Source organism: Balaenoptera ricei, chromosome 12, assembly GCF_028023285.1.
Source record: "Balaenoptera ricei isolate mBalRic1 chromosome 12, mBalRic1.hap2, whole genome shotgun sequence".
Lineage (NCBI taxonomy): Eukaryota > Metazoa > Chordata > Mammalia > Artiodactyla > Balaenopteridae > Balaenoptera > Balaenoptera ricei.
Window position 1 is genome coordinate 27,603,805 of NC_082650.1, and position 14,226 is coordinate 27,618,030.

The window sequence follows — 14,226 nt, forward strand, 5'->3', positions numbered from 1 at the left end:
AGTCACAGCTTTTCTGCTTTGCTTCCCTCCCCACCCTTCTTACTCAGTGTGTGTTGTCACCTCAGGCAGCAGTATTAATAAGAGTGCAGTCAGGAGATAAATGATCATTGTAAAGCAATTATACTCCAATAAAGATGTTTAAAAAAAAAAGAGATAAATGATCATTTCAACCTGGCTTAGAATGTTCATCTCAAAAATGTTGATAGAGAGGTTAGAATTAATTAGTAAACAACGAGTGATGACGTACTCTGATTAGCATCATAAGTGAAACTGTCCCTGGTTTTACATTTCACATTATTATCATTGATAGATAGTCATTGGTTTTAATAAGACTATCCACACACCAAAAAAACAAAAACAGACTTTGGGAAAGTCTTTCTAATCCAAATTTCTACTGGATAAAACTTTGACAGATTTGTGGTCAACCATGGCATCTGCTCTCCTAAAGTTGTCACTTAATGAATAAAGTGTACAAAAGCTCCCAAGGCCTCCAGGCAGGTTATGAACAACCCAAAGGATCTGAGTACATGTTAGTGGGAGGAATTCGGACAGGAGCACATACCAAAGCACTGCATCATGAGTCAGGCTCAGGACTGGAAAGAATAAATGCTTGTTGCGGGATGGATTAGATAACTCAGAGGCTGAAGCTTTGACATAAGGTGAATCATTGTGACTAAGCAGCCATTGTTTATTTCTCCCAAGTTGACTTTGCCTTTAAAGCTGACAATTCAAAGGTCTTAAAGCCTTAAAAGTAAATGGTCTTTTAAATAGACGATGACGAAGGCCAAGAGTGACATTAGAAGATCAGGATCTTCACATTGGATGAACACCTTGTCCCAATCTAGAGGAGGAACTTTAGTCATGGAGAGGTGTTCCAAATTCTGCCTTTTAGCATAATGGTTCCTCGTTTTCTTCTAGAGTCAGACAGTCCAGAGTTTGGATTCCAGTTCCACCACTGACTAACTTTGAGACATCAGGCAGGTTACTTCACTTCTCTGTGAATAAGTTTAATAAAATAAGTTTAATAGCAGTGTCTACCTCACTGGCAGCTATGAAGGTACTTACTGCCTGTAAATCACTTGGTGTCAGCATAAAGAACTGAGCACACCTCACCGTGATGATGGTGGTGATAAAGATGAGGATGGCAGGTCATGTGACCCCAGAGACTGATTCTAGATGCCTGGGATTGGAGAAACCTAATGTTTCTGAGCTACAGGTAGACAAAGATAGAGGGGTGTTTGTGCTTCTGGTCTAGTAGGCTGGGGCTCAGTAAGACAGCCAGGGAAGAGGATGGCAACGTTCTATGAGGAGTGAAAGTGGATTAGGGTCAAGGCAGTAACAAAAAGATTCCAAGGACAACCATTGCTCTGTGTGCTTTAGCAAAACTCCGTTTACTTTAGCTGAGGCTAAACCCTCCTTTAAGCCCAGCTCTGAAGATAAGAAGTCCTGGCACAGTATTGCTTTCCTATTTCTAAAGAAAGGGTCTAGATATTTCACAAGTACAAGCACCTCAGCTCTGTCCCAACACCTCAGTCCCATTAGTCTACCGCTATGTCAAGGGAAGAAGGCAAAGTAGGAAGTCCCCTCGGGCAGGAGACACAAGTGTTGTGGATATCTGCAGGGTCATCCTTATTACCAGGCAGTTGTCCAGTGTAATATTCAGATGAGAGGAAAGTAGAAACACAGTTTAAATGACTTGTTGAGAAGGCTTTGAATTAACACTAAGGCTCAATGTAAATCACTTTGCTTGGAAGTCATATAATCCTTTATCTCCTTAGCTCATTTATTCATCATACTTACTTTTATCACCTGCTAAACTAGACACAGTTTTATATGGGGAAGAACTCAGTAAGAGCAGAGTGGTTACGATCTAGAGTACAGGTAGGAGTCTGAAGGAGCTATGGGAGTGACTTTGCCACCAGAGGAAGGGCCATTTGACCCAGGACTTGAAACATGGTTGAAGTTTGCCAGGTGGGCAGAGGTGTTTGGGGCAGGGGGTAGCGTGTAAAAATGTACATGATTATATGGTCAATCTAAGGCGTTGAACTGGGGAACAATGGGGAACCAACAGGTTTTCAAGCAGGACTGTGACATCGGGTTTGTTTGCGGTTGAGGGGGAAGATATCTCTGAGAACAGTATGAAGGATGGATGTGAAGAGGATATAGACTAAACACCAGGAATAAGAAGGGAATGAGGGCTTAAATACAGTAGAATCGAAAGGATGGGAGAGGAGACACTGAATTCTGATGTAAAATGATGGAGTCAATTGTGGAAGTGTGGAGTTAGGTTGGAGCATCCATGAGGGTGAAATTGAGAATGACCTCGAGGGGTCTAACTTTGCAAACCATTAGGAGGTCATGTATCTGCTATCAGAACGTAGAAGGCAGAGAAGGTTCTGGTTTGAGGTAGGGATGAATATGCAGATATGAGTAAGGTTATGTGATGGATATGACCAGGAAATTTTAGGCAGGAAGTTGTGAATACGGAGGAAATAGTGTGTAGTAACAGAAAGTACAGGCTTTGGAATCAGAGCTGACTTAAAATTTCAAGTCTACCTCTTTTAGACCGTGTGATCCTGGAAGAGCTATTTATCTCCTTTGGGTTTTTTTTCTTCATTTGATTTTTACTACCAGACAAAATGGGATTATTATTCCCACATTTATTACAATTTTGTTTTCATTTGCCTGATAGCTATTTGTTCATTCATTATTTTTTTTTGACACTTTGTTTTAGGTTTGTTTCTTTTAAACTACGTAACTGGGTGTTTTGTGTTTTGGCCTGGTCTAAAAGTCTCAATCTTAACTAATAGGCTTAGTTTTATTCCTTTAGCTTTTAGTTTTGACCTGGTCTAAAACTCTCAGTCTTAACTAATAGGCTTAGTTTTATTCCTTTAGCTTTTAGTTTTGACCTGGTCTAAAACTCTCAGTCTTAACTAATAGGCTTAGTTTTATTCATTTTAGCTTAGTTTTATTCCTTTTAAACTTTGTTTTTTTCCCTTTTTATGGTAGGGGTAGGGTTGGTGGTGTAGAGGTGTAGGCGTTGGTTTGATGAAAGTACTGTTCATTCCATGATTCCCTGTATTAATTTAGAAGTTGTGCTATAATTTTCCATACTATTAGTGGTTACCTTTTCATTCCCATTTCTTCATTATTAAATAAAATTAATTAGTATTTCCTACACAGATGCTCTTATTTTTCATTCCACAGCCCCCCTTCCCAGTGTTGATTAACCAAATTAAGCTGTTTTTTTTAATTAATATTTAGCACAAAAAAAAGAAAATCAGTGTTTTCATACCAACATAAAAATGAAATTTATTTGAATGTAAGTAATCACAATAATTATTGAGGTAAAGCACAAAAATTAAATTTTTAGCCCTCAAAATCAAAACAGAAAGAAACCTAATTGTAATCCCTCATATGTCCTCAAAGGTAAAAACAACTGAGTCATGGGAGTGAATTGAAAAAGATCTTGGAGAACATTTTGTACACACTCTCTAACTTAGAAGTCAAAGGGGTTAGCTAATTGTTCCCAGGTCACACAGAATTAGTGGCAGAATCAAGATCCAAACTCAGATATTATCACTTGTCGTTTTCTGACTTTTCACGATATTACTGGCTGTTCTGGTAGCCAGTGTTACCAGTAACCTATTCATATCCTTCCATATCCTAGCATGATCCTAAGCTGTGTGTGTTTCAGAGGTTAAGTGTTAACATCGCTCTGTTCTCTGAGTGTCATCATTGGTAGTGGATGGTAGTGGAACACGTTCTTCACCCACACTGATGTAAGCCTGCTCAGAAGGACCAGGCTGGGCACTAGATGGTCGAATGTGACTGGGACGGGAGTTGACCCAGCCCACGAGTGCACCATCTGGTTCTCTGTCCTATCTGTGTTCTTCCGTTTAGCTGCCTTTTTTCTGTAGCGATAAGACAGGAGTTAATATAACGATCATAAAGATTCACTCACTATAATTATCTACATGTACGGAGTCCCTACCATGTACCTGCCACTGCCCTAAGCACTTTATATGTTACCGCAAGCCCACCTGGCAGCCCTGTCAGGAAGACGGTTCGAGGAAACGAGACCACAGAAGTCACTGCTTGCTCAGTGACACATACTGGGGGGTGGCAGGAGTGGGAGGTGGACTCAGGTTCCAGTGAAGCCAGAGCTTCTACTCTATCCTATACTCTTTCATTTCAAACTCCTTTTAGTACACGAGTCACTGTGTGTTTCTAAACAGAGTTCAAATTGATGGCGAATTTCCCCTTTGTGTGGCACTGACATACTGTTACAGTGTCATTGAAGTATAATCCTGGTGGCAGCAGCTCAGGGATGGGACTGGGTTGTTAAGGTCCAGGGGCCACAGTGGGTTTTCATTTCATTTTTATATTATGATCTCAGAGTCCAGGAGAAAATGATAACTTCACAAAAGTAAAGGTTAATGATATTCATCACAGGTCCTTTTTTGGGACATGTTATTCTTTTATAGAGCTGCCTCTATGAAATTAATGAATGTTAATGATTTAAATACTGAATGAGTTGTATTTGTCTGTTCAGACTGCCATAACAGACTACCATAGATTGCAGGGCTTAAACAACAGAACTTTATTTTCTTACAGTTCTGGAGACTGGAAAGTTTAAGCCTATCAAGGCTCTGGTTCAAGCCTATCAAGGCTCTGGTAGGCTTCAGTTTCTGATGAGAGCTCCTTTCCTGGCTTTCAGGTGGCCGCTCTGTTCTCACGTGGTCTCTCCTCTGAGCGTGAAGAGAGAGGGAGAGTGTGCTCTCTGGTGTCTCTTTTTATAAGGACAGTAATCCTATTGGATTAGGTCCCTACCCTTATGACATCATTTAACCGTGATTACCTCCTGAAGGCCCTATCTCCAAATACAGTCACATTGGGCATTAGGGCTTCAACATATGAATTGCAGGGGGAGGGGACACAATTCAGTCCATAGCAATTGTTGACTTTTTTTCTTGCGTTCAAAAGTCTCATTTCTTAATGAGAAAATACAAAACTTTGATATTATCTATCATCCACAGGGAATATTTTAAATAACTAAACCTCTTAGAATAAGTTAACTTTCAATTCTTTTTAAAATATTGAAATATTTTATGTTATCCTTCAGTTTAAAAGATTGCATGGTCTGTACTTGGTAATAATCTTAGCAGTCAGCAGCATACTCTGCAATAATATGAAACTATTGTTTGCTATTTCACCATTGTTTGCCTGTTCTCTGTATGGCTGTTTAAAGACTACAGTTGTTTAAAAAGGCACTGCAATAGGATCTCCACGTCCTGGTAGAAAATTAGAAGTGGAACTCAGGAGTTTAATAAACAAATATTCTTCCTTTAAAAGATTATTTGGGATAAAACTAACTATTGTTGTGATAATGTCTAGCCCTGTTGTGATTGATAACACAATGTTAAGAGCTACCTTTAATTTTCTGAATTGGAATTACGATGATGACAAATCTGGCAATAATGGCTAATATTTACTGAATGCTTACTAAGTGCAGAGAACTATTCTAGCTATTTTAGATGTAATGATTCTTTTAATCCTCACAGTAAACCCATGAGAAGGTCCTATATGTAGCCAAAATCTACCCTGACAGAAGTGAGGCATAAGGAAGTTAAGTAATTTGCCTAAGACCAGACAGTTATGGGTGAATGAGTCAAGAAGTAGTTCTCAGTGAGTCAGGAAGTAATTAATAAGACCCTTGGTTATGTACAAGTTGTGAAAAACACTATAGTGAGTGGAAAAAAGTGGGAGGGCGAGTTCTTTGCTACATAGAAATCCAAGTATAAGAAATGCTAAAGTTTGTGGTAGATGTCATAAGAGCAGCAGTGAGCCCTGAAGAGATGAAGCTTCTGGAGAAGACCTTAAGGGCAGTGTTCCTCCATATGCCATCAGTGGATCACTTGGGACCAGAATCACCTGGGAAGTTTGTTTGAAATGCAGATTACTGGGCCCCATCCTAGAAGTAGTAGAAATGAATGAGGGTTGGAGCCCAGCAATCTGTGTTTTTATGAGGCTACTGCCTTAAAGGATGGATCTGTTTGGATAAAAAAAAGGACAGCAACTTTCCCAGCAAGGCAACCACAGGAGCAAAGAGATGGGGGAAGTATGGTTTGTTTAGGAGCTGCAGTAAGGAGAAAGGTCTCCAGGGAGAATGAAGAGGCCGTTTTGGAGAGCAATGCAGAACAAGACCAAATAAAGATATTAAAGCCAAGTTTAGGTAGGACTTATTTCACTTAGCATAATATTCTCTAGGTCCATCCATGTTGCCACAAATGGCAAGATTTCATTATTTTTTATGGCTGAGTAATATTCCATGGCCTATGTATACCACATCTTCTTTATCCATTCATCTATTGATATGGACACTTAGGTTGCTTCCGTATCTTGGCTATTGTGAATAATGCTGTCTATCTGTTACTTTTAATATGTGTTCTCAGAGTATTTTTTTTATTTATTCAGTCATGCAGTAAATATTTATTGAGCACATACTATGTGCTTTTTCTCTGAGTAAACTTTTAACTTGGGCCTGAGAATTTCTTTAAAACCGTGGGCTTTTAACATTGGAAGGAAGGAACCTTGAAGATCAATTTCTTCATGTTTTAGGCAAGAGAAAACTGAAATCCAAATGAAATTGTCCAGATCTCACAATGTGTTAGCAGCAGAGCTGCTGGGAAAACCCAGATCTCTATGTACCACCCTGAGTGATGTCAGAGGACAAACTTACAGTGGGTTTGTCCTCATCCTTTTCCTTCCATGAAAGTCAAGTCAGTTCAGTTCCATTTCAGTAGATTTGTCTCCTGAAATGAATAGCTCTGGAAAGATTTAATGGTAGCAGAAATACAGAATCTCTAATTTCAAATATTTAGAGGAAACAAAATGTTCTGAATTTATTGTTTTTCCCTTAAAAAGTAACATTTTAATTGCTATACCACCATAGTGTCCTCCAGGTTTATGCTCGATATTTTGTTTGGACACTTTTGCCAACAATGTTAATAACTCACATTAAAAATGTGTTTAGCTATCATGGCTGAAGGAAGCATCATATTTTAAAAAGTTTTGTGGGATTTATTTTTCCCTGAAATGAAGAAGGAGCATATATATGTGAAGAAGACAGGAAGCATTCCATCATTGAACCATATTTTTTGAGTTGTATATTTTCATTCAGCTTTTTTTTAAGTCTTACCTAAACAGATTATGGACTCTTCAGCCACAAAGTCAGCTGTTTATTTGATCCCTGACATCCTTTTACTGACTCAGTGTGATATGCCTGTGAGGCATATCTTTCATCAACTATCAATCTTTGGAATTTTCTCCCAAATCCTTTTAACACTTACAGAAACAATGCTATGTTGAAACAAATGAAGTCACACATTTTTTTTTTTTGGTAAATTTTTTTTTAATGTATTTATTTAATTAATTTATTTTTGGCTGCGTTGGGTCTTCGTTGCTGCGTGCGGGCTTTTTCTAGTTGCGGCGAGCGGAGGCTACTCTTCATTGCGGTGCGTGTGCTTCTCATTGCAGTGGCTTCTCTTGTTGCAGAGCACGGGCTCTAGGCGTGCAGTCTTCAGTAGTTGCGGCACGTGGGCTCAGTAGTCGTGGCTCATAGGCTCTAGAGTGCAGGCTCAGTAGTTGTGGCACACGGGCTTAGTTGCTCCGTGGCATGTGGGATCTTCCCAGGCCAGGGCTCGAACCCGTGTCCCCTGCATTGGCAGGCGGATTCTTAACCACTGCACCACCAGGGAAGCCCAAGGCACGCACTTTTGATCTGGAGGATATCACATGTTTTAATGAGAGAGAGACAGATGGTACTGTGGGTTTGAGGGCATCACATCGCTATCAGCATTGAGATGTGATGCATGCACTCTTCTGCAGTAATAATATACCAAATTAGAGGGCTGTTCCAGTTCCCAAAGAGTAGAATTCAGTGCATCTTCTTTGGCCTCGTTGTTTGCATAGTACGTTACGCTAAAAATTTATCAGTAATATTTTTTTCCTGAAAATTTGAGAAAAGTAAAGGCCATGGTTGGTTAATTAAAACCAAAGACCCCATCCATGTTTGTTAAATGTGGGCCGTTTCTACAGCCCTAACTGTTAAGTTTTTCAACCTGCCTGTGTTTGATTTCCCTCATTTTTCTTCCTGAAGCTGCAAGAGAGATAATCTGGTTAGAGAGAGAAGAGCGGGCCAGGCAGCACTACGAAAAGCACCTGGAGGAGAGGAAGAAGAAGTTAGAAGAGCAGAGGCTGAAGGAGGAACGTAGGAGGGCTGCTGTGGAGGAGAAGCGAAGGCAGAGGCTCGAGGAGGACAAGGTGGGATGCTGCTCCGAGGGAAACGTGGGAGGCTTGTCTGTTTCAGAAGCGCAGCACGTTTACTGTGGAGCTTCCCGTTACGGCTCTGGGATGCACAGCAGGAATGTCTCAGAGGCAGCGGATCTACAGAGTCATGGTTTCTAGGGAGGTTGTGGTGTGGAAATCAGGTAGAGAATGGTATGATTGTCACTGTTGCCCCAGGACCTTTAAAAGCTCATTTCTCTGGTCTAGACCTATAACTTATTTATGTTTACTTCATCTGTACTGAAGTCTTAAGACTACTCCCAGTAATTGGATTTCTGTAGGGCTTTACCATTTACAAACGTTTCCCCATAGATTGTCTCATTTAACTCTTACTCAATCCTTGAGTAAGTGTTGTCAGTTTTTGTGGAAATGGACATTTAGACTCAGAATAGGTAAGTTACAGAAAGTCGTACAGTCCATTAAGTTGTGGGGCTGGGATTACCCACATCCGTAGATTCCAGATGCTGTTTTTAAAATACAGTACCACAGGCGTTTAAGCTAAGACCTGCACTACCAGGCTTATGTGAGTTGATGAAAACATCACACTCCCAGTAGTAATAGTAATCGTCATTTATTTAAGTACCTGCTGTGTGCCAAGCGCTTTATCAACTGGTACCTAATAATTTCAGCAACCCCCGACCCAGGTTGATATTACTCTCACCTTAAGGTGTAGGACTTAGGAAGTTTAAGTAGTACCTCTCACTCCACTCGGCCTTAAGTTGAAGACTCCTCAGACAACCAGGTGAAATCTAATCATCAGCTCCTCTCTTCCCTTTAAGGAACGCCATGAAGCCGTTGTACGACGTACGATGGAAAGGAGCCAGAAGCCAAAACAGAAGCATAACCGGTGGTCATGGGGAGGTCCTCTCTACGGGAGCCCCAGTATCCGCAGCGCAGGTAAACAGACAGTAACCGCTTTCAAAAATCACTATTTTTTTCTGGACAGTACAAGTCACAGTTGCTTTTTTATTCTGTGTTTGCAAAACAAAAATCCTGCGGAAATAATTAAGTTAACACTTAAACGATGCTTCTACTGTTTGAGGATAAGAGGGTGATGGAGGTAAGAAGATAAGGTTCCCTCCCTCCACACAGGCTGATTTTCTCATCCTTCACAAAATTCTTTAACGAAATGGAAATCTATGCAATGTTTCTAAACAACTACTTTCAACTCTACATTATTTTAAGTAATTCATTTGCATAGGGGTTTCAGGATTATGCAATAGGTTAACCAGTTTCGTCTTTTTCTCTGGAAGAACCATAGCAATATTGACAATCAGAATCAATACTATGAGCTTATGTATTCTGACCCTAAAGTATATGCAACACTAAGGCTCTTCAAGAGAAAATACAGATTTCTGAAGCTAGAAATAGTAGATGTCCAAGCAAATGGATGTTCCCTTGTTCTTGAATTGACATAAAATCATACTGAAATTTGGATTTAGTGAAAGGCTTTATTTTTGTACTGTAAATTCAATGCACCTTGAATTTTATATAGTGTGTCAGTTCTTTTTCATTTGTGTGAGTCTAATAAGCTTTTTTTTTTTTTTTTTTTAATTTACTTTGAAAAATCATTGTCTTACATTCTGTCCCCAGGTGGTTTTGTTGAGTCATCATTCACCTTTCTCGATTTAGCAGGACTGGACCACCACTTCACAACTTTTGGTGGTACTAGAAAACGTGGTACAGACATCCTTGTGATTTGCTGATTGCCTGACCTGTAGCTAGCACCTCAGACCTAGGGCCAGTTCATCAATAGCTGAACCATCACCACCTTAGTCATAATGCATGCTTAATATCCTGTTGCATAGACCTAGATCTGGGACGTGGCACAGTGTTTCTCAAGTGTTGATAATATGACTCAGGTGACTTAAAGGTATTGAAATAAAGTAATTACATGTGCTATGTTTACTTTCTTTTTAAATGATCATTTTGGATAAAACCTTTAAAAAAATGTTTTTTTCATTAATAAATCACCAGGGGTCAAAGTACATCCAGTGTGGCTTTATCCACCCGACCGCCCCATCAGTACAGCTGTTGCCACTTTCAGTTTTAATTTGAATAACTATGGATTTTCGTTTGCTTTATTCTCTTTCATTCCTAACATTCAGTGTATCTTCAATAACCCCTGCATTTAAAAAGATCTAAAAGCATGTTGCCACAACTTTGCAGTGAACCAAATTTGAAAGCGTGTTTTTTTCCCTTGGCTCTTCATGACCCAGTGGTATTTGCTGTGGGGCACATATCAAATCTGTGGTCATAAGGATCATTTACATGTGATATTTCATTCTAGGGATAATTTTGCATATTCCATGCAAAAAAGCTGTCATGGTATATACTTTTATAACCTTACTTATTTTTCTTTTACCTGGCTTCATGTTTTACATGTGCACGTTACACATGTAAACCTGTTACAGATTTTCAAACATTTTTGAGGGGAACTCAAGTTACTTAGCTTTACTTCTTGCTTCCATACTCAGTTCAATATATGACCTTTGTTATTGCCACTCAGAGCAAGAGAAACCAGCGTTGTATTTGTGAGCTATTGGATAAAATCCTTTTTTATAAGGTTTGTGAATTAGAGAAAATTGCTCTTATACTGGAACAGAGTAGTTTGAAAATAACGGGAATTTGCCAAAATTCTCAAAGGTCAGAACGATCTGCAGAGATCTTGAGAGCAGTGACCAGGTCTCGCTCATTTTGAGTGCCCCTTACTTCACAACAATGCCTAACTTGTGGTAGGTACAACAAACAAATCCTAGAAGTTGAATTTAATCCAGATTAAATCAGTGTGTTGTCTCACTGCTCCCACATCAGCTCGCACTGCTTTGTAAAACTTTAAACATTTTAAACCGATTCTTCATAAATCCTTTTGTGGATCTGTGTTTTGTTCAGAGAGGAAAAGAAAAAGATTAAAAATTCTTATATGTTAAGTAATATAATAAATACGTATTATATCTCCATAATTTTAATGATTCATGATAGGCCTGCACGTAGACACAGTTTCCCCCCAACTGAAGCTTAACATATAAAGCAATATCAGAAAATGTATTGCTATAAGATCTCCTGGAAATGACTTTCATTTTCCTTCCTTGTGCCCTTGAACCTCACATTTTATCATTAAGATGTTCCTTTTGACATTTTACCCTAAATCTTTTCTTTGTTAGGATTGCCCTAAGAGCCCATCAGTTAAGTGTAAATTTGAGTCACAGAAATGATGTTTGGTTATTTTCCTTTCAATAATTAAATTGCTTCATGTAAGTCAAGGATACGTCAATAAATAAAAATTTTTTTAATTAAATTGCTTCAAGCGTAAAGATGAGTCCCTGTAGAAGACAGGAATGTCTGATGTTGGTGGAAGACTTGCTTATCCCTTCACACTGTAAATAATGGCCCAAAATGGTTATTCTGTGGGGGAAATTTTAACATTTTCACCACCAGGGTTAGTTAGACCAGTGGGAACGGGGTTTGAAGGCCTCTCTCACGAGGAATATTTTGGTTTGTTTTCAGTTTTAGAAGAAGCTAACCATAGAAAATAAAATAAAATATGGCAAAACCCCTTTAACTTTGGCTATTATAGGTCAGAAAAACTCCCTGCATCCTACGTAAATATAATGATGAGATTTTTAGACTTTTCCTTATGCGCAGTTTTATTCAGGGATTGTGATTTACACTAGTGAGTGTGGTTATAGCTTAGTTCCACTGTACAGAGAGCAAACTATCAGAGCTGATTTTTGCCTTTTATACAGCTATTATTTCTCTTCTGACTTGAACTTTAAGAATTACCCTAAAATTATCCAACAGCAATAAGAATATTATTAATAAACTTAAAGAGAAAGAATTCTGATTTTCTTTGCATTGCCGCCAGTTTTGTTAGGCAAGTTTGTGGGCTGATTCTACATCTGTAAACCACACTAAACTCTGTGTTATAGGCACAGAGGTGTGGTTATTAGTATACTTTTAAAAAAGAAGTGCTCTGGGGGCCATCCTTTCCACACCTAAAGTGTTTCTTTTTCTTTCTTTTTAATCTGTTTTTCTATAATGAACTTTAATGCCCTGGGTAAAATGACTCTATAAGCAAAGGTATCAGCAGACGCACAGAACCTGGTGTTCTTTTGATTCTAGTGTTTGCATTCTAGCTTACCAGCACTATTACTACCCCATTGTTCACACTTTGGGAAATTATGAAGGCGTTCACTTTTATGGGCCCTTTTTTGCTCCACGGTCCCCTTCCATTATTTTCGTTGCCCTCCGCTGCCTTTCCTTTGGTCTTCCTACATTTGCTGTATTATAACAATATGCTTGAATTTCCCTAGCTGACTAACTGGTGAGCTGAATAGTTATTTTATATTTTTATTTTCCTATAAGAAAAATGAGTATTATTTCTAGCCTTTAAGTTACCTTTAAAATGTCCACTTAGAAAACTGTGCTATAGTAAAGATCTAGTCATAGAGCTGAAAGCATCCAATCCTAGTTTTTCCTGCCATCAGTGAACTAGGAAATTGCAATCCTGCATGCTGGCTGTCAATTAGCATTATCTCCATTTGTTTTAGATCCAGACAGGCGGTCAGTTTCCACCATGAATCTTTCGAAACATGTTGATCCCGTCATTAGCAAGCGGCTCTCCTCTTCATCTGCAACTTTACTAAATTCTCCAGATAGAGGTACAGTCAAAAGGAAAACAAAAAAAGTGTTCTGTTATTTCCTTAATGCTTTTTTTTTTCTGGATGTTTACAGATAAAAATAAGCATCTGAAGTTGCTTTCCCTACGTTTCTTAAATAGGAAGAAAAAAACTTCCGAGTAAAAAAGCAATAAACGTCTGAGCAGCATTTTCCTTGCAACAAGAACGGTTCTCATTTTAGAACTTGGCTGAATGATTGCATTTAGCAGTGACGAAAGCGGTGCTTCTCTCAAGTTTTTAGTACATGAGTTTACAGCTCCAGAAATCACCCACTTATCTACCAACATGCAAATAATCTTTGTTATGAACATTTATTTCACTTCAATCAGATTGTCTTTGACTTTTCATCTGTACTTGGGGAATTCCAGGCTTTAACTTTCTAAAAGACCTTTTTAAATGATTCATGTTGATAGATTTCATTTTGCTAATTTATTTCTCCTTTAACCAAACCTTTCTTACTGCATTTCTTGTGTGTGCGTGACTGGTTTTCTGGTGTCCATTCATTTAAAGGGATTTGGCCTAACTTCAAGAATATCATTATTTAAGCCTCCTAAAAATTTCAATATTCATAGTCCTCCAATTAACATTTTATTTGAATTTTGAGTTTTATTCATCCCATGGATTTACAGTACATGAATGTTGAGTTACTTATAATATGAAAGTTTTATTTTATATATTTATGTATCATAGAATGAAAAATCAAGCTTTTAAGATAAGCTACTTGTTTTACATAACTAAAATGATTTTAAATTTAAAAAAACCAAAGAATTATTGTGCAATATAAAAACACATACTCTTTGAAAGTAACAAACTGTGGTTACTTTGAATGCTTTATTAAGAAACTGATTGGTTTTGAAGTATTTATAGTCTTTAAAAAGAATATAATGTGTGCATGTTCTATATGTGTGTATGTGTATTTGTATATTTTATATTGTATAAAAGTTATGGTGTCATTGTTATGTACAATATAATGCGTTGATGTTATAATTAATCTCTTAAAGCAGTAAATGAACAACTGCCTATTCTTGCCTTTTAACCTAAATCATTTTTTTTAACCTAGTTTGCCTAAATCATTGATATTAGACATGTAGTCAAATTAACGGCCTTTTATATGTTAGAGAAAAGTATTATGAATTGAAGTTCCTTTCATAAGTAGCCTTTATTTTCAAACCAATTCCCTTAAAATAACGTAAAATAT

At 38.1% G+C, this 14,226-nt stretch overlaps 1 protein-coding gene across 3 annotated transcripts in view; it reads left to right on the forward strand.

The window, feature by feature from the left end:
• MAP7 (microtubule associated protein 7) overlaps positions 1 to 14,226 on the forward strand; it is a 161,098-nt gene that overhangs the window by 116,330 nt on the left and 30,542 nt on the right. For 2 of the 3 annotated variants that reach the window (XM_059941126.1, XM_059941127.1), the window contains exons 4-6: positions 8,162 to 8,325; positions 9,129 to 9,246; positions 12,900 to 13,010. In XM_059941126.1, coding sequence (XP_059797109.1) covers positions 8,162 to 8,325; positions 9,129 to 9,246; positions 12,900 to 13,010 — 393 coding nt within the window. The remainder of the gene's footprint in view (positions 1 to 8,161; positions 8,326 to 9,128; positions 9,247 to 12,899; positions 13,011 to 14,226) is intronic. The other variant, XM_059941128.1, reaches the window with a different exon arrangement.